General features: G+C 34.2%; 1 protein-coding gene across 1 annotated transcript in view; it reads left to right on the forward strand.

Moving 5' to 3' along the window:
- The window catches only part of CDH9 (cadherin 9), a 99,392-nt gene that overhangs the window by 52,246 nt on the left and 28,155 nt on the right, over window positions 1–18,991 (forward strand). The window contains exon 4 of the mRNA XM_075084225.1: window positions 1,648–1,942. Within this exon, the coding sequence (XP_074940326.1) occupies window positions 1,648–1,942 (295 nt within the window). The remainder of the gene's footprint in view (window positions 1–1,647; window positions 1,943–18,991) is intronic.

The raw sequence follows: 18,991 nt of genomic DNA on the forward strand, positions 1-18,991 counted from the left end.
CTCCCTAATGCCTCATGTTAAGTGATTTCCCTTTGCCTGACCCATGGGACTGATCCCTCACCAAGCTCCCAGGCACCACTCTTGCTCTGGCTGCTCACCCCGCTGGCTGGCTGAGGATGTTAAGGAGGCATGTAGCAACACAGGGCATTGTAACAGGCACTTGGATGTTTTAAAGACTCAAAAAGAAGCTGACCTGTCTTCATGAGAAAACAAGGTTTGGGTGCTAGTCATCAGCCCTAAGATCTGATTCTCATTTGGCATATTTTTAAAAAAGCTTCTACCTCAAGAAAAAAGAAAAAAGTTGTATTTATGCCACAAGGTGGGGAATATCTCAGCAAGAATGAATGTGCAGTTTCTTAGGGACAGGAAATTGTCCTGTGTGGCTGAAGACAAAATCATCTAATTGAAAGAAATATGCTATATTTTGTACTGGACATAGAAATAAGTCTACTCTTTTTCCCTGAAAATAAGAATAAAATAGGAAAATAAAATCAAATGTGAAGATAAAAATCAGATATTTTTAATTAACTTTGTATATTGATTACATAGTACTCCACATTCTGTGTCAAGATGCCCATACAATATATATCTTCTCTTTATCACCTGTAGGCTGTAGTGACTATCTAGAGTGATATCTTGACTGCTGCTGAGCAATATTTTCTCAGGTGGATGATATACTACATTTTTCTACACAGAGAAATAAAAAAAATTCTGGGATAAGAGTCCACATTTGAAAGACGCTCAGGTCACCAATCTGTGGCCAAATGTGACTGTAAGCATATACCCGAGGAAAATATACTGCAGATGTTCATAAAAACAAACTGTGAATCCCTGTAAATGAAATTAGAGGAACAGACTTCTGAAAAAGAGTATTATGTGAAAACTTCTAGTGCCTGAGTCAGCTTCAATGGTTTGCTTTGGCTTTCGTTTTAGGCACTTTTTCATAATGGTGCTATATGGCAAACTTATCAGTGCCTATAAGTTCACAGGGATAGTTTTGAACTCTTAGAAAAAAGTGTGGTAGGAAAAGGATTGTTAAACCCTACTCGATGCTTTGAAAATTTACCTCCTAGTGTTCCTGAAAATTATTTCTCCTGTGTGGAGAGGACTAGAAGGAAGGAAGTGATTAACTGAGATAAAGTGTTCCTAAAGAAAAAAAAAAAGTAGAAGCACAAGTAGAAACACAAGTTGCTTAAATCAGAACATTTATAGCTGATTTTGGGAAGTTCAAGTTCAGATGCTGTAATCCTTAAAGCCCACTTCTATGTTGTTACAAGGTAACTGGTTGTCTTATCAGTGATCAATAAATGGGAAGACAAATACATCCCATCATCTTCAAAAAGTAGACTTCTGCTGATTTCTGGACAGACTATTCAAAGAAATATCATTCTTTGTTTTAAGTTTGTAACTTCAAATACTTGTACAATATATTTTACATCCCCGTGTCCTTACGAGTTTGTCTAGAGCTATTTTGTGTGTATGACCAAGTCTCAAATTTGCAATTTTTCCAACAGTGAAACAGAAGATAACCACTGCTGACCCCAATTACAGTCAAGATTGTACAGACTTATTCATATATGCTGAATGCTTTGGTCTGTAATAACAATACATATATTTATAGAATTCTTCTTTTCTACCTCCCTGAAGCTACACACTGACCAAGATAAAGGAGATGGAAATTTAAAATACATATTAACAGGAGATGGGGCTGGCAGTCTGTTCATTATAGATGAAAATACAGGAGATATTCATGCTGCAAAGAAATTGGACAGAGAAGAGAAGTCCCTGTATGTGCTACGTGCCAAGGCTATAGACAGAAAAACTGGAAGACAAGTGGAGCCAGAGTCTGAATTTATCATTAAAATCCACGATATCAATGACAATGAACCAAAATTCACCAAGGACATATACACCGCCAGTATTCCGGAGATGTCTGGAGTTGGTAGGTAAAAACTTATCCTTATGTAAAATACAAATATGTTTTGGTTGATTTCGAAATTTTAAGTAATTTATTATTTGAGGCACTTAACACTAGCATCTGCAAATATCCATGGAATAATTATTGTGGCCAGTAACATATCATAAGTGATTGGTTCCTGCTTTTATTTATTGGTTTCCTTTTCATCCGCTTTTTAATTCTTTTTGCAGACTATAAGATACTCTACTCTTTTAAGCCCACTGGAACCATTAAGGAATGTAGCATTTATGGTTGGCTTATCAGTTACTACACAGTTTTGACACAGTTGAGAATATGACTTGCATAAATTGTATCCTCTTCGTATTTGTAAAGTCTAATTTACCAAAACTTTATGTACCTTTAGACACAAACAGCTTTAAGCACGTAAGTATGTAAACCAATTAATGTATCAAAAATATGCCAAATACATTCCCACAAATACCTAAAACTTTGTTTTGCTGAGGGTTTGTTTTTCTTTTTTTTGGGGGGGGGGTGTAATTTTTTTTTTTCTTTGGTATCAATATTAGTAGTTGTTGTTGTTGTTTTTTTAATATGAACTTGTTTGGGTTTTTTTAAGATACTGAACATATGAACACCTACCCTAAAGAAAAACTCTTTTTGTTTAAAAATATTTTTCTCCATGGATAAAAAACTTAAGCTATTCACAACTGTTGCACTGAAAAGTAAAAATGTGGAGTGACAATAGAAGATGGGAGAGAAATATAGCATCACAGGAAAACAATTCTCTCAGTTTTATTCAAATAATATAAAGTGATAGATAATATTCACCAGCATACATTCATCAGAAGTTATCATGATTACCTAAGTGCCCAATCTTTTACAGTAGAGACAGTCTCTCTGATGAGTAAGCATAAAATATATAGGCTATGGGAAACCACTGACGGATAAATTCTCAAGAGTTATTTACTGATCATGAATTATTGTAATGGTTTGCAAAATCAGCCCTGGATGATGGCATTGCTAAGAAAGACAATAAAATGCCAATCAACATTTGTGACTAATATATATCTTTGCAAAATAATTTCAAAACTAACAATTATTTCTGAGAGCAGAAATTAATAGAACGGGACTCTATTCTATAACTCCCTTTTATAATCATGAGAAGGGAATAACTACACTACTATATATAATGCACAGAGTCCAAGAATGGTTCTTCTAAAGTTACATGGAAAAGATAAATTCTTTCTATTCAGAATCTACTTTGCTCATAATCCTGTGAAGGAAAAAAGTTGGCACTGCATCTGTCATATTTAATTTGAGATATACTTGTAAGGAAGGAACTCTATAGGAATAGAAAGGATAAAAAAACATGATGTCCATGTCTAACCTTATCACTTAGTCCAACTTCATTAGAGTCAATGGAGAAGCATGAATAAATGAGAACCAAAACAGATCCAGTGTTTTGGCACTGCCTGTGAAATTTTAAGTCTATGAAATGTCTATATTTGGTGAGGATGATGATAGTATAAGTATTATTGCGTACTTTAAGCTGAGAAAGTGTCCATAAAAGACCCAAGTAAAGTTGAGTTTTACTGTGAAGAATTAGAGGAAAAGGATTTAAACAGTAAAAAATAAAAAAGCCCCTTAGCTTCCAATAGGAATTCAAAAAAGGGAACCAGGTTACTTTTTGCTCTGTTTACTTGACATTTGCATTTGGGGGTATAAAAACTATACTGGAATGGCAATTTTTAGCATTTGAATGAGTAAAAGTAGTTTTGTAATTTCTTAAAGTAGCAGGGAATAAGAACCCTAATCCAGATCGGTCCATTAAAGAAGCAGAAATTCTGTATTTCTCAAGTCAGTCATAAGAAAAATGCTAATTCATCGGTTTGGATTTATGTAGAGGTAAATAAGGAACACACAAATATATTCCTTCTTGGAGTCCCTTTGTCCTCTTCCAGATAAGGAAACAGATGCTACAACTGGAGAAAATGACTTGGGAGTGAAAATGTGAGATCTTTGCTGTAAGCTGAATACAACTTACAGTTGAGCAAGAGGTACTCTCGTAAACCTTCCCATAAAACACACAATAGTACACATAAAATACAGAATTAAGATAATGTAGTTCTTGAATATCTAGACAAAAGAAAGCTATATGAATATAAGCCAGCAAATCTGCGTTAGGCAGCACACACAACAAAATGCAGGGAAAAGAAGAAAAACGAATGTAACAGAAATTAAACTCAAATATGATACAGTGTGGCAATGGGCTGTGTAAGTAGCTGCTGGTTCATACTTTCCACAGTGGTGAGGATATCCATTACAAATCTCCAGTGCATTATGAAAATGGCATTTAAACAGTTGTAATTATTCTTCATTCAATATGTAAGATTTAATGAACAATCACTAGCTTTTCTTTTCTCTCGATATGCAGTCCAAATTATTTTTTCCTGAATATAGTGTTTATTGCAGACATCACAAATTTACACGATTGTCAATTATGCAAGTAGGTTCATTACATCTCAACACTTAATTGCTTCGGTGGTTATGGTATATATTGCTGTTTGCAGATTAGATAGGTGTCAAATAGAAGTCCAAAAGCCAAATTTGGTAAGGAAGTAGGGCCAAACCTTTTAGTGGTTCTGGACTGTATAATTTAGAATTAATTTTGAGGTTGGAGGATCATGTAAAATAAGCCATGAAGGAAGAATAAACTGAAGAATTATTGAGCGAGCAACGCATATTAGAGTTATTGCTGCTGTGAAAGTAAGTGCATCTGATAGAAAAGGACAGGAAATATACTGAAAATTAAAAGAAAGAAAGAAAAAAGACTGCGATCACAAAAGTGAATTCCAGAAAACCTGTAGACTTCAGAATAAAAAATGAAATGCCCCTTAATTCTGTATGTTCCTCTGTAACAAACGGAAGAAAATAAAAATTTAAAGAAAGCAAGAATCCCTGGAATAGGGTGATCATCTTTACTAAGACTACATCAAATGAAAAAATCAGTGTAGTCCTGCACTACCTGCATAAATACTTAAGATGATGAAGGTTATTCATTATTACTATATATACAGAAATTCTTGAATACCTCATCAAATAACTTTTCTAACTGGAAAGAACTATAAAATTATACTATATACCTATTAAGAAGTAGATACACTTGTGATGAGGAGATTAAATATTTGTGGGAAAATCATGCTTTCTTCCCATTCTTCACTTCCTCTCAATTTTCTGTCTTAAAATATGATTTTTTTCTTAATTACTATATTATGTTTGACAAGTTCAACAAATATGACAGCAGATATTTATGACAGCTCAGGAGAGTCACTGAGATTTTGAAATCAAAGGTGAATCATTACTAGCAAAGTTTCCAGCTGCATGTGTATCTGATATTCAAATGACATATCATACTACATATTTCTCACTGTGTTAGGCTGTTTCTTGGAAAAACTAGATCTAGAGCACACAAGGGAAAATGATAAGTCAACACCTCTGACAGAATGTGCGATTTTCAGTACCAATAGGCAAACCTCACTCATGTTTAACAAGTTTGATACTATAACAGTGAAAGCATAACATGGATTTTCAGCACAACCTGTCCAAGACCAGGGGGAAATATGAATTGTTATTTGTGAACTAGTTTGTGCTAATACCATGTTGTAATATCTACACTGCAGCCATTAAGCTAGACATAAATTAGCCCTGCTATGACTAAATGGGATCCAGTCATATCTCCAACAGCATTATGGGTATACCTAAAATGCTGTGTAGCAACGTTAGTACTGGAAGCAATCAAAACCACTGAAGTGAGCTGACTGCAGTGTCATTTCAGATAGCTTTTATGGAAATGATCACACTAAATGCTCACAGTGATATTAACTTAAAAATTAAATGAGAAAGTTAGTTTAAGAGATCCTAAAACTCAATAACATGGAATTTCTCATTAAAAGCAACTCCTATACTGAAGAACTGGAGGATAATAACTGTTGTAGCTATATTTTTAAGAGTGCTAGAGTTGACTGGAAGAATCCTGAGATTTATGTCAGATTAGGTAAATTGATTCAATAAAAAATAGTTCCAAAAAATGAGAAAAAGGTGCTAGACAGACCCAAAAAGGTTAATCAAAACATAATATAGAAAGTAAAGGAACAAAAGTCATTCAACATTTTAAACTGATGGAATGCCAAAGCTGTAAGATAAAATCTTGGCCACAATGAAGAGCAGGTGGATTTGAAACGTGACCTATTCTGATTTGGCTATATTTAAGAAATACTGTAAGAGGAAACTCCAGAGAAGCTAAATACATATTATGGATCTTGAGAATAATCTTTTCATTTCCTCTTCATGTAGAAGGAAAAGTACAGCCCTGATCATACTCATTTCATCGTGAGGCCTTACATAAGTAGAAGCTATGATCCAAGTATTCTTCCAAGTGAAAGATGATTGCTAAAAAACCAAAATAAAATTAAATCAAAACTAATCCTACACCTCATTGTGAAAACCACTTTTCTTAGGATATAAATACAGTTATTAAGAAAATTTTTAAAAATGAAGTTAACAATGAGATGTCCTGTGGAGTTCAATCCCTTTTGACTCCTGGGTCGATATTATTATATCCTCCTGTACCTGCCTTGCTAATTTTAATGAGTAAGGCTTACCATTTTTTCTCATTAAACATCTTTAGCATGCAGCTGATGAGTATTTCACAATGCGTTTTTAATCTTTGAATTGATCCTATTAAGACAAGGGATAATGCCTAATTAAATTTAGCACTCATTTCTTCATACTTTGCTGCTTTCTAGATTTTATGGATCAAACCAAAGGCACCTCCTGGTTCAGAATGTCTACATGATAAGATCTGGATAATGTATAAGTACAGAGGGCCATATTTTAAATGGCTAAATTTAAAATTTATATTTTTTCCATTAAATTACTTTTATTGCAATTACAGTCAGAATAAAAGAGCTCTTCCTTAGCTGAACAGTGAAGATTGATAGATATTATATAGGAAATATAGATATGGCCATTTTCAACTCAGGCATACAGAATTACAGCAAGCATAAACATGCCTTGTATTTAACAGCTACTTTAAATTTAAAATATATATAAGATACATACCACACAAAGAGAAAGAGAGAAAAAGAGAGATGAAATTGCAGTAAAACATACCAGGTAATATGCATTAACACTACCATTTTTATTATCATGCTATTTTCTCTGAGTGCAGTAGTATATACTACAAAATCAATTACACAATGATTTTGTTAGAAGTTCCATTATTGTTGTTCATTATTTCTATAGTATCTCTTGGGAATCTATAAGCAGCACAACTACTACTACATTCTGATATTTAGTTTTAGTGACATCAGGTTTTCAGCATCACGTAATCATAAACACTTATTTCTCAAGGAGAGTTTATTATTTTGCATAGGAAGCTCTTACAGAAAAAGTAGGACTTATGGTTTTCTTAAAAAAAATCAAGACAAAAAAACCCTGAACCAAATATAGTAACCATCACATTTTCTATTTTTGAGTTTGCTTATGTCAGTAAGCATTAATCTACAGATGTGTGTAAACGACTAAATGGAGTCAGCTTTCATCTTTCATATTTCACCAGGAAATAATTATATTTTCTCCTCTGCATATTTTCCCGGGTTTCAGATGCTTATAAAAAAAGCTATGATTGACTGTCTTGACTTTGCTACAAGCTTATGAAAACTATTTTGCTAAATTGTAAAATTTCAGAATGCTTATTGTTAACATACGTTCTATTTTTAAATGAATGATTAAGTTAGCTTTAAATGAAAGATATATTTCAAATAAATATTTTATCCATTAGCTTATATTTTACATTTTGTGGTTAAAATATAGCATTAGAATTCCTTTTAGTCAAAATAAGCATGATGGCAGAAATCCTGTAGCTATAATACTTCCTGTATTTCTGTCTGCATTTACTCTGTAACTAAATAATTTCAAAACCTCTGTAGCTATCAGAATCTTCATAAGGTTCTTTTTTTTAAATGCAGTATTTTTCTCCTTTTTTAATTTTTCTTCTCTATGATTTTTATACAAGTCTTAATAATGAAAAAAAATCCCTATCAACAACAACAAAAAAGAAAATATAAGAGTTTAATGCCTCATAATACTTTCTTAAAACAAACCATCAAGGTGAAAAAGACAAAAAAATGCTTTTTGTTACAGTTAAAAATATAAATTTAGTTTTACAAGAAACTTTGGGTATTTGGAGGTTTTGTCAATTTTGGGCATGCATTCTGATAGATACATGCATACCATTTTTATTTACAATAGGCTTGCACTACAGTTTTGCTAGGAAAGTATATAGAATCCTTAAAAAATATTTTGTATTTGTCATGATGCAGACCTTTTTCAGAAGAGCATGAGATGGTACTTTAAGACTTTGTATTTCCAGTTAGAAGGAAACCAATGGAACGCCGAATGAATCTTATTTAGATATTTTTTTCCCCTGAAACTGTTCTATCATTTGTAGTTATGTATATAGTATGGATAACATTTTCCTAGCCAAAAGGAGGTCTACTCTGCAAAGAAATTGCTAGAGCTCTGGTACTATAAACAGATTATTTTGGATTTGTACAGATCCGTTGACTTCAAGCTGGATGTTACGTAGGTGTTAGGATCTCCCTGCATGTACTTTATTTCAAAATTAATGTATACAATTTCTGTAAAATTTAAATGTCCCCGTACAAATACTATTTTTTCCTGAGGTTTCTCCTATGTTCAGTTAGATAAACAAAATCATATATAATGTAGATATTTTGGCTCTTCAAGAAACAGAATTAAATCATACTCAGAGGAAAATCTGAGTTTACAACATTCCCAAATAATTATGTGATCTCAAGAAACAAACAAACATATACTCTGATCCAAAAGAAAAGCAATAGTTTCTTTTTAGGATCCAAACAAATGATATGACTAATTTTTAACAAGAACATTTTGGAATTATTATTGTTGTACAGCTCTGTTCATCATCCAAACATAACATATGAAATTGAAAGTAAACATTTAATTTATATATTACTTTTTCTCTTTCAGAGCTTTGCTAATTTTATCTTTACATAAATCATTTTATTCATTAGAGATACTGCACTATTCTTAGCTGCTGACTGAAGAAAAGATAAACACTTAAAAAAATAATGTAAGCAATCACATAAAAAAAAAAGTATATATTATATATATGAAGGTAAAGAGGAAACTTAAATCAAGTTTATAAAATTTGGGAAATTCCTCATAAGTCATCAGAAATGCCATTGTTCCTTTAAAGTTTATGCAGAATGTATTGATGTCATGCTTGAAAGAATTGAGAGACACTGGACCTTCAGAAAAATGAGGGACAAAAATCAGCCTTAGCAAGATTCAAACCGGTGCTTCTGAAGAATTAAAATCATTCACAAATTTAAGATTTACAGAGCACTTTAACATTACAAATAAGTAGAACTCAAGCCACAGCTAAAAGGAGTGGCTTTCTTTTTCTTCTTTTGGTCTCTCTGCTCCTAGTTGTGCTGTCCTATGTTGATTGTTCAAGGTCAATATTCTTTTCCTGCTACTATAGTCCCCTGGGTCAGATCACATGAGGTTAGATGCTGGAGCTGGTGCTAGGGAGGTGACAGGAGCATGCAAAGTATAGCAGGTAAAAGCAGAAGAGACTGTTTCACCCAGCACTCGCTAACCTCAGCTAAAAAAATCACTTGACATATTCATTTTTCTTCAGCTGCAAAATCCTCATATCTTCTAAACAGGACTCCTCACTTCCTTTCTTGTCTTTTTTTTTTTTTTTTTTTTTTTTGGGGGGGGGTGGGGGGGTGGGGTTGGAATTTGGTTCCCTATTAACACACCACAAGTCTGAAGCAGCACAATGGGAAAACCAGAACCATCTATTAGCTCCCTGTGAGTAACCGCTCACTCTTGGTGCTCGAAGAAATCAGAGTTTTGTAGAATTGCTGTCAGCAAGTAAAGGTGGTTAGCACAGGAAGGTATAAAGGTATAAATAATTTCCAGATTGCTGTCCTGTGGGAACAGAGCAGCTGTCAACTCATTGTTAGAAGTTGGTCAATTCTTCTGAGCTCCCATAAACCTCCTCCTGCTGACTCTTCATGACATGCTGGTCTAAACTATTTCCCATAGGAAGAAATAAGATGACAGCAGTTCTAATGCAGCAATTAGTAAGCACAATGGATGACTTTCAAAGCATTATATGGGGTATTATATGGGGTTTTATGTTGGCCTAAACTTTGGAGATGCAGTTTAAGGTGACCACATACTCATTTAAGATCTGCATGTCTCAATTTCCCATCAATTAGTGAAAGTCTTGAACAGCTCTACTCCATAGATCTGTCAAAATGTGTTCAGCTACTGCAGCAATGGACATCACAGCACCCTTGGAGTGATAGTCTTCTTGCCAAGTGGAATTTTCAGGCCTGGGCTATGTCAAATGTGGCTCCACTTTACATGTCTCTGAAAGGATTCAGTGCAATACTGTTTGCCTGGCTCCTTTATTGCAACAAATTTATTATTTTCCATTATCTGTGTATATTGAAAAAAACCCAAACCAAAACAAAAAACCCCAGAGTTCTGGACATCTCTAGATTAGAGCTTGAAATTATCATTAAAAGTGCCTGTATCATACTTACATTAAAAATTGTTTGATGTATCCATTTTCCTTCCATTTATTTCAGTAGATTTTCAGCTATAACACTCTAATCTCTGAACAAAAGCATAATGGGCCTGAATTCTTTACATCAGCACTTTTGTTCACACTGCAGTGCAGTACAATGGGATACATTCTGCATTGTTAGAGATGTTGTCCTTCAGATAGGATATTAAACAAAGGTCCTTTCGTCTTTCATGGCTTCACATCTAAAAAGTAAAAGTCTCATTGACATTCTGAAAATATTAAAGAACAGCCATGTTGCTTCAGCCAGTATATATACCTCTTGATATAGGCATACCCCCTTTATGCATCCTTTGATATAAATGTGTGTTACAGTTCACAGCCATGTGCAACCTGTTTTCAAGCCACAGTAAATACCGAGTTCCTATAAATGATACCAGTTTAGAGGCACCTAATTTATTCCCTTATGAGCTCTTGCAGCTACCAGCCACCAAATAATTTTGCTTCTTTTAATACAGGCTACAGTATAACAGGTGCAGTGAGCCCCTTCTCAGGGGAGCTTGCGGCAATTGAACTGCTGGTACTAAGGAGTGGAATAGCTGGGACTAATTAACATTACTAATATTAGGAACATCTGCGTCTTTATCAGAATGAACATGGCCAATAGATGCATACATGTGTTATATCCTTTATTAAAACTACAGCATGTCAGACAAAGTAAGCAAGCTAATAGTGAGGAGGACATAATCGGTTTTCTAAAGGTAGATCTTGCTCTTAAAGTGCTAATTTTAATGTCTCTATTAATATCATGCTAATGCACAGAGTTCTTTCCTGACACCATGTAGTTAAGTTACTTGTGTAGTTTTAGGTGTCTTAAAAAAAATTTTATCTTCATTTAAATGATTTTTGAGAATGGAATTTCTCAAATATTGGATCTGTGGTAGGCTGGGAAGACTGGACACACAAATCTAAGTCAGGAATTGTAATTAACTAGATTTAAGTTAAATCTGCTTTAGAATTGGTTATATGCAACACAGAAGCTTTTCAGTTGTTCATAAAAGCAAAGACAGCTTTCTGAATGCCTGAATATACATTTTCGTTGCTAACGTTATGCAGCTGAGTGTAAAATATCAAGTGTATTTTTTTAAAATCATGCTAACACATACATGCATCTATTTTGAAAGTAAAACACAAAGGCAGAGGTAGCTTATGGGGGGTGGGGGTGTTCACCAGATTCTCTATATCTTCTAAGTATTTCCAAAATGTGTAAATAATATACAATAGATCATATCTGGGTGCAAGATAAAGCACAACTTTTTTCCCTAATATAAAGTAATTGTCACACACAGTAGAATATACATAAATATGCTTTGACATTATTTTCAGTCTTCCAAAGAGGTAACAGCCTCATCAAACATCAGTCTGTCACAAAACAAAGGTCCAGACTCCTACATCTTTATTTGTCCTGTGTACCTCATCTCATGAGCTATCCCCTTCTGCCCCTATCCCTCAGTTTTAATAGAGCTACTGAGAAATGAAAGCTTTATCTCATGTGAATCTGAATTATTAGGACTACTTCTATTACAAATTATTTAGCTTCAGCATACCACCAGCCTAAGTGTAACAAACTCAGGAAAGGAACATTGCTCCCCCAAAACAAGTCCACTCTTCTCCCTCAAAGAGACCATCAAATGGCTCTCTACTTAGATGGAAGGACTATGAATATCTGACCATAACGCATACAGTGTTGTAAATAAGTAAGTTTCTCACTTAAAATGTGCCCATACATTTGTATATATATGTATATATAATAGATATGTATGGTTATATATATTACAGAAATAAAATATGACATTTCTTTCAATTAAATAATGAAAATAGGTATGAGAATTGTTAGTAAGTTTCTATCAACATAGAAGAATTATAGAAACGGCAGTTACTGTGTGTGTTTTCCTTTGTTCAATTAATAATTCAGTTTGAATTCCATTATATGTCACCATTTCTCCTTCTTCCCGATCATATAGTCATTTTGGAAATTTTCTATGTCATACATAGCCTTCACAGAGTCAGGAAAATGAAGGTAAGAAAAGGCTTATCCAGGACTATATTGTCTAATTCCTGCTTATTTGAAAACTACTCTACATTATTCCCCCTGATACTCCTCTTTTACTAAGTACATGGAACAAGATAGCTTACAGCATTTCTCATGGCAATCACTGTATTTTTCTTAATATCTAGCAAAATGCACATCTGCAAATTTTCACAATGACAGCAATCCTGATGCTCACATTTACTTTATTATCTGCTATCTAACCAGGTACCTCAAAAGGCTTTCCAGAATAACCTTTTCTTACAACCTCGTTAGATATGTGACTGAAATTAAGATCAAGCATGATTAAGATCTGTGCAAGTATCAATTTTATTTCTCATGAAAGTTGTTCATATCTTCATATTTAAAACACATATTGCTCATACCTAATTGGTAATTTAAAGAAACAAAACATTTTTTGCTGTCCTTGTGTGAATACCCTGCATTTAACAGAATTACTGCCAATAAACCACAAATTCTCATCAAAGCTTCCTGTCAGAAAGCCAACGTAATAACAGTTACTTCAGTCTGCTCCAAGGCAAATGATAAATAACTTGTGATAAATAAGGCTATGTACACAGTATATTGGAGATGTAAACAAAAAATCGAAAGGTTTATTTCCTCATAAAGTCAAAATATGTGACAGGTGTGAAAAAAACACCTAAATAATAACCACTTCTTTAGTGCTCTGAGGTGGTTAAGAGGGAGGACAGGAAAAAAAAAAGTCTTATATTTCATCATCCAGAAGACTACTGTTGACTTAATGAATAAGATTTTAAAAGCTACTGTGGCAATCAGCAACATGTGTCTACCTGCAGAAGATAAACAAACTATTTAAGAGCATATGTCCAACTAATTTTCACTGAGACCTAGACACCCTAGTGTCTAAACCTTTGGAAATTAGCTCAGGCATTTCTAAGAGTATTTCTCAAACAAGCAATTTGGAACTAATCCCTTTAATCTTTTTCAACGAGAAGTCTTCAAATCTATGAGGTTTGTCCAAATGGGATCGTCCTCATGATGTGCATCATTTACTCTGACTGTAATCTTGCATCAATAGCCAATTCACTTGTGTTTGATTTACAAACAGTGAAAACTCAGGTGTTTAGCATAACATTTCTGCATGTGAATCATTTGACAGGTTATACTCAAGACATTTTAACACTTCTGAAGATAAATGAAATGTCTAGCAATAATAACAGAGAAGTCCTTAGAGTGACCCTACTTAATATTCCAGGGGGTTTGTCCACGTGTACATACGCACACACGTACATACTTAGATCTATATTTATGTATACATATCCTTGCAAGTTCTAGAAGTATTTTGTTTTGGTCTAAAAATAGTACTCTAACTAATATAATTTTTAAAAAGCCCATGACTAAGATAACCCTGGAATTTGTTTCATTTTCTCTGCTTTAGACTCTCTTTCTCTTCCAAATTACACATCTTTATTGTCATTTCCACAGACAACATCCAAAGTATCTAAACACAATAGAAGCAAGAAGCTTTCATGAATCACGTATTATAAACTAATGTAAATTTGAGTTTATCAATAATATCTTAATTTACTGCATTTTCATAGAAAATTACTGTTTTCCACAGCTGTATTAATGTTTAAAGAGACAGACTTTATCATCACCCAAACAGGAGTTCCCACGGATGATGAAAATGCCCCAAATAAAATGTATATGAGGCCAGCCTGTTGTCTAAACAATAATGTACTACATTCTTTTGGTCATAATAAAGATTCATTTATGGTTTCAAATTGCAGCTGTTTGTAGAGCTGGCAAAAGGTAGAAACTCTGTAAAGTTTTCTATTTACTTGAATTACAGAAGAATTTTGAAGATGCAAATGAGATGTTCTAATTGCCAGTCGTATATAGAAATCCATAGTAAAGAGTATCTCCAAAATCTAATAAAGAGATACAAAAGCCAAGCTCAGAAAAAGAAAGCTAATTAAAAATAGATACAGAATGCTAACTTGTTTCTTCCCAAAAAAATCATAAATCTGTGTTGCATTGTAAAATACAGAACTGCACAGGCAAGTGCACCAGAAACTCAAAGTTTAGTCCTAAAAAGTGGTAATTATTAAAAACTAATTCTTTTAAGCTTACTTTTTTGCTCTTAAGTGAAACCTTTAGAGATTGTATGGGGGACCCCAGGTAACTTCTTTCAAGAAAAGAAAAATGCAAAGCAGAAAGCTTCTTAAAGGTGTGCTACATGAACAAAGGTCCCTGAGACTAGTGAAAAAGTAACATCCCTATGATTACTGCACTATTTTATAAATTTGAAATTATAAATAGAACTAAAAACTTGGTTGAAACTGTTGGCTAAGAATTGGTTTATTTAATCAATAGGTAACTGCGTTGCAGCCCTTACAAACTACTACTTCTCCTAGTAGGATCAATGGGAACAAGCTCTTCCTAAGTGTATCACAAGAACAGTTGAAATCTGTTTCTCTCTTTTGGAGTATTCCAGAAATTAAGATGGGGCAAAGGGCCAAGATTGCCAGCTCTCGTCTTTAAAAAAGAAATAAGCCTTCAAGGATTCCTATGACTGACCTGCCGCGGATGGCAGCTGTCAGTCCATGAAGCTGGCCTATTTCCACATACTCCATAAAAGCATTGTGGTCAGAAAAAAGAGTAACCAAGGTAATTAACTATCATATTATGGCATTACTTGTTGCTCGTTCAACATATTGGTTTCATTAGCAACTAATTCTAATTGGAACAATCTTACATATGCATAGCAGCTCCAGGCCCAGAAACATACTGGTTTCATCATTATTTTGAACATAAATTTTGAGGATAATTTTGTGATTCATTCTTTTCATTTTTGGTATTAATTTCTTTATGAACATAGACTGCAAATACTTGCTCCGCCTAAAAGAAGTGTTTTCTAATTGTAAGTATGTACAGCATGTTAAACAAAATGAAAAATATTTCTAAGCTGCAGTTCATTTATTATGGATGGCAGATCACTTTATACTGTACCTCTTTAGTCACTAAGAAATGCAATGTAAAAACTAGTCAACATTAACACTTGAAAGAGTCTGACTACTCTTTTCTCTATCTTATCACTGCCATTTGATGGCACCAGTACTGCTGTTTCAGAAGTTACTTTCTTTATGGTGAGAAGGGGAAAAAGAAGCTTCCCAGAAAAATAAACATACACAGAGTTGTTCACCCACCAATACCTCAAACTACTTCTCATTCTTTTTACTGTTTCCCACTTGTTATTGCATCCAAAATGCTTTTCAAATTCTCATGCAGGGCATCTGATGCACTTCACAGTTACAATTACCACCAAAGGAAAACTAAAGTTACTGTATCAAGGTATTGAACAGTGGGAGGGCAAGGCCTAGAGGCTTTGTTCAGATTTGGCCATTCTTTTTCTGTTCAATTTCAGACATTATGTTACAATGGTGTATGTATTCCATTCACTGGCAAAAGCCTTTACCCCACACAACATTTCAGGCAGATTAAAGACAGAGTAGCTTAGTCACATTGCATCTTTCTATGTGGTGAGACAGTCATTAGCACATACTTACTTCTTTGATGCAAGTTCTGATAACACAAGCTAAAATGTGACTTCGTTTTGTCATAGGAAAGGAAACATTGGACAAAACCCCAAAAATTCAAAACAAAACACACACAAGAAATTACGAGAATTATTTCCCCACTGTTTTTATAAAATACAAAGGACTGTTTCCAGAGTAAAGCTGCATAAAAATAGCATCTCATATTTCCAGAATGGGTGGTAAGGTCCGTCTGTTTTTACTAGTATGGAGTGAAATGGAGAGGAAAAAGTAGTTCTGAGGGAAGAAGTAAGGCTATACCATGCAGAATAGCTTGGTTTTCTTGCATGTCTCATAAATCAATTTTAGTCACATTTGCAGGGATGATAGTGACTGTTTATGAATACCGCAGTGGTGCAGTTTGTGATTACTGTATGGGAGATCAGTGGGCAACCAAAACAAAGGTACAGTACACATCTACAGGAGCTAGCAAAACAACTGACTCTTGATCAGCTGTTATGTGAGAATACATACACAAAAATAAGAGATAGCATGTTTTTAAGTGAAATTAAGTTTCACCTCATACCCATATGGCAGATTATTAGAAATCATCAACTTGGTAAGCATAATTTATGAAATATTGCATCTGCTGTTTTATGCTACTTTTTTGCCTCCTCCCTTTTTTCTTTTTTATACATTTCTGCTCTCTATATATAGCTGAACTACATTTTAAGTTCCTTCTTAATTTTCCAATGTCGTATTATTGCTCCTTTTAGTCTGGTTTGTCAGGTTCCTTATTTAAGTTGGATTTATTGGGTTTTCTCAGTCATGCCCATTTATTCCTCTTCTAGCTTGGATGATTCATCTATTTACCTGTTGACACTTGCTCCTTTTCTGCTTTTACTCTTCCTTTTCCTTTGCTCTTAGGAATCTTTCACGCTGCCAAACTTTTGGCCTTTTCTGCATCAAAGAAAATGCAGTCTAGTGAAATCTCTGCTAAATTGTGGTCATGTACAAAAGAGCAAAGTTGACTTTGCAGTTGCGTATTCCTTCAGCTTTCTAAGTAGAGTTGTCTTCCAGTCAAAACATAAAGAGCTGTATCTCAACCTTATTTGGCCCTGCCCTTTGTATAGAAAGCACTCTGAAATGATGTAATCCAACTGATGAGGTAATGAGATCCTTGGTGGTGAATTCTTTGTGATCTTAAAATTGTTAGGTTTGGGTAGTGCCATATGACTGCTCCTAGTTCATAATTTCTCCAGTTCATTGACTAAGCACAGAGTCCTATCCAGAGAGAACAACCTGCTCTCAAAAACAAAAATGGTTGAATCCCTGTCAGTATTTCTGTAGCTCACTCAAAATTTCACTCATGTCTTCAGCAGGGGCATCTCCATAGTACGACCACATGAAAACAATGCTTGGAGCCATGCTGTCTGAGAAAACTATCTGTACACTTACCTTCTTTGGGCTTTTAGCCAAACAAAATTCCTAATTTTGTCTCCAAAGGCTTTCCAGAGCTCTCCCAAATCTTTTCAGCTTGTAACAGTAATCCACTTCTAAAATCTTCCCTCCATGAATAAACTTGATGAACAGCAGATTGTCATTGTGCTTGAAAACAGGAAACAAGCACAAAAGCTTCTCCTTTAGGGAGACAAAGTCCTTCCTGCCTCTCCACTTACCCAGCTGGTCTTCTATTTCTGCAAATGAAACAGCCCTTCTGCTTTGAGTGGAGCTCTCTCTTAAACAGAGCTAGATACACACACACACACACAAGTTCTCTGTAAAAATCAGAACTTCTCAATAATTGCCAATTTTGACCGAAGTTGAATTGAGAAAAAATTGAAAGGAAGCTGTCTGTTAATGTAAGAAACATCCTGGTTCATCATTTTCAGATTTTTTTTATTTCCAAACTACTTTTTGAAAACTTTATATTAGAAAGCCAAAGTCTAAACCAAACATCTTATTTTTTCTTAAAATGTAAAGTTTGAATTGACCTAAACTCCTACTTTTATAAAAAATGTCAGAATCAAACTCAAAATATATTTTCAAGTTACAGAATTCCCTTTGGAAAAGACATGTCATGGTTCCGAATGATAATTGAATCACTATCTGTCATTTTTGGATCCAGCGTTCATGGCGGAATCTTGAAACATAGTATGCTAACAACATAATTTGCTTATTTTCTTCACCCAAGCTGGAGATTACTGTTCAAAATTAAGGTTAGAGAAAAAAGTTAGAAACAAAAATAGCATTTTCAAATAGACGCAGATATATTATTCTGACTGGCAGAAGCTGTATTAATTCATGTCAACTAGAGAAGCGAAGTAGGTACAAGAGCTGCATGCTGAAGACTATGACTTTACGTGAAAAGGTAGCAAAATATATGCCTATCTGATCTAGTGGAAGACCTCCTTTGCACTACAGCAATCCTCTGCAGGCTATTTACTTCAGCTTTGCAATGCAGTCTGGTATCGTGCTAGGAGGCCTAATTATACCAGAGGGACTTTTTCAAAGACTGAATAGCACAAAAAATAGAAGGCATTTTAAACATAATTCAGAAAAGCATTCTCATTTCAAATGCTCTTTCAAATTTATGTCTCACTCTTCATGAGTTCTGGAAATCTGTGTCAGTGGGACTCAGTTCTGACAATGAGTTATACGGTCCTATATATCAAGTGATGCCCTCTCTAATTCAGTTTTCCTTTTTGGACTCTACTTTCTTACATAGGCATACATGCATACGTACAGACACAAAACATACACACAGAAACACTACTTAAACAGATTCAGTCTAGATTTGTCTTCTCTCAGGTTAT

Source organism: Phalacrocorax aristotelis, chromosome 2 (genome assembly GCF_949628215.1).
Source record: "Phalacrocorax aristotelis chromosome 2, bGulAri2.1, whole genome shotgun sequence".
In the NCBI taxonomy this organism is placed as follows: domain Eukaryota; kingdom Metazoa; phylum Chordata; class Aves; order Suliformes; family Phalacrocoracidae; genus Phalacrocorax; species Phalacrocorax aristotelis.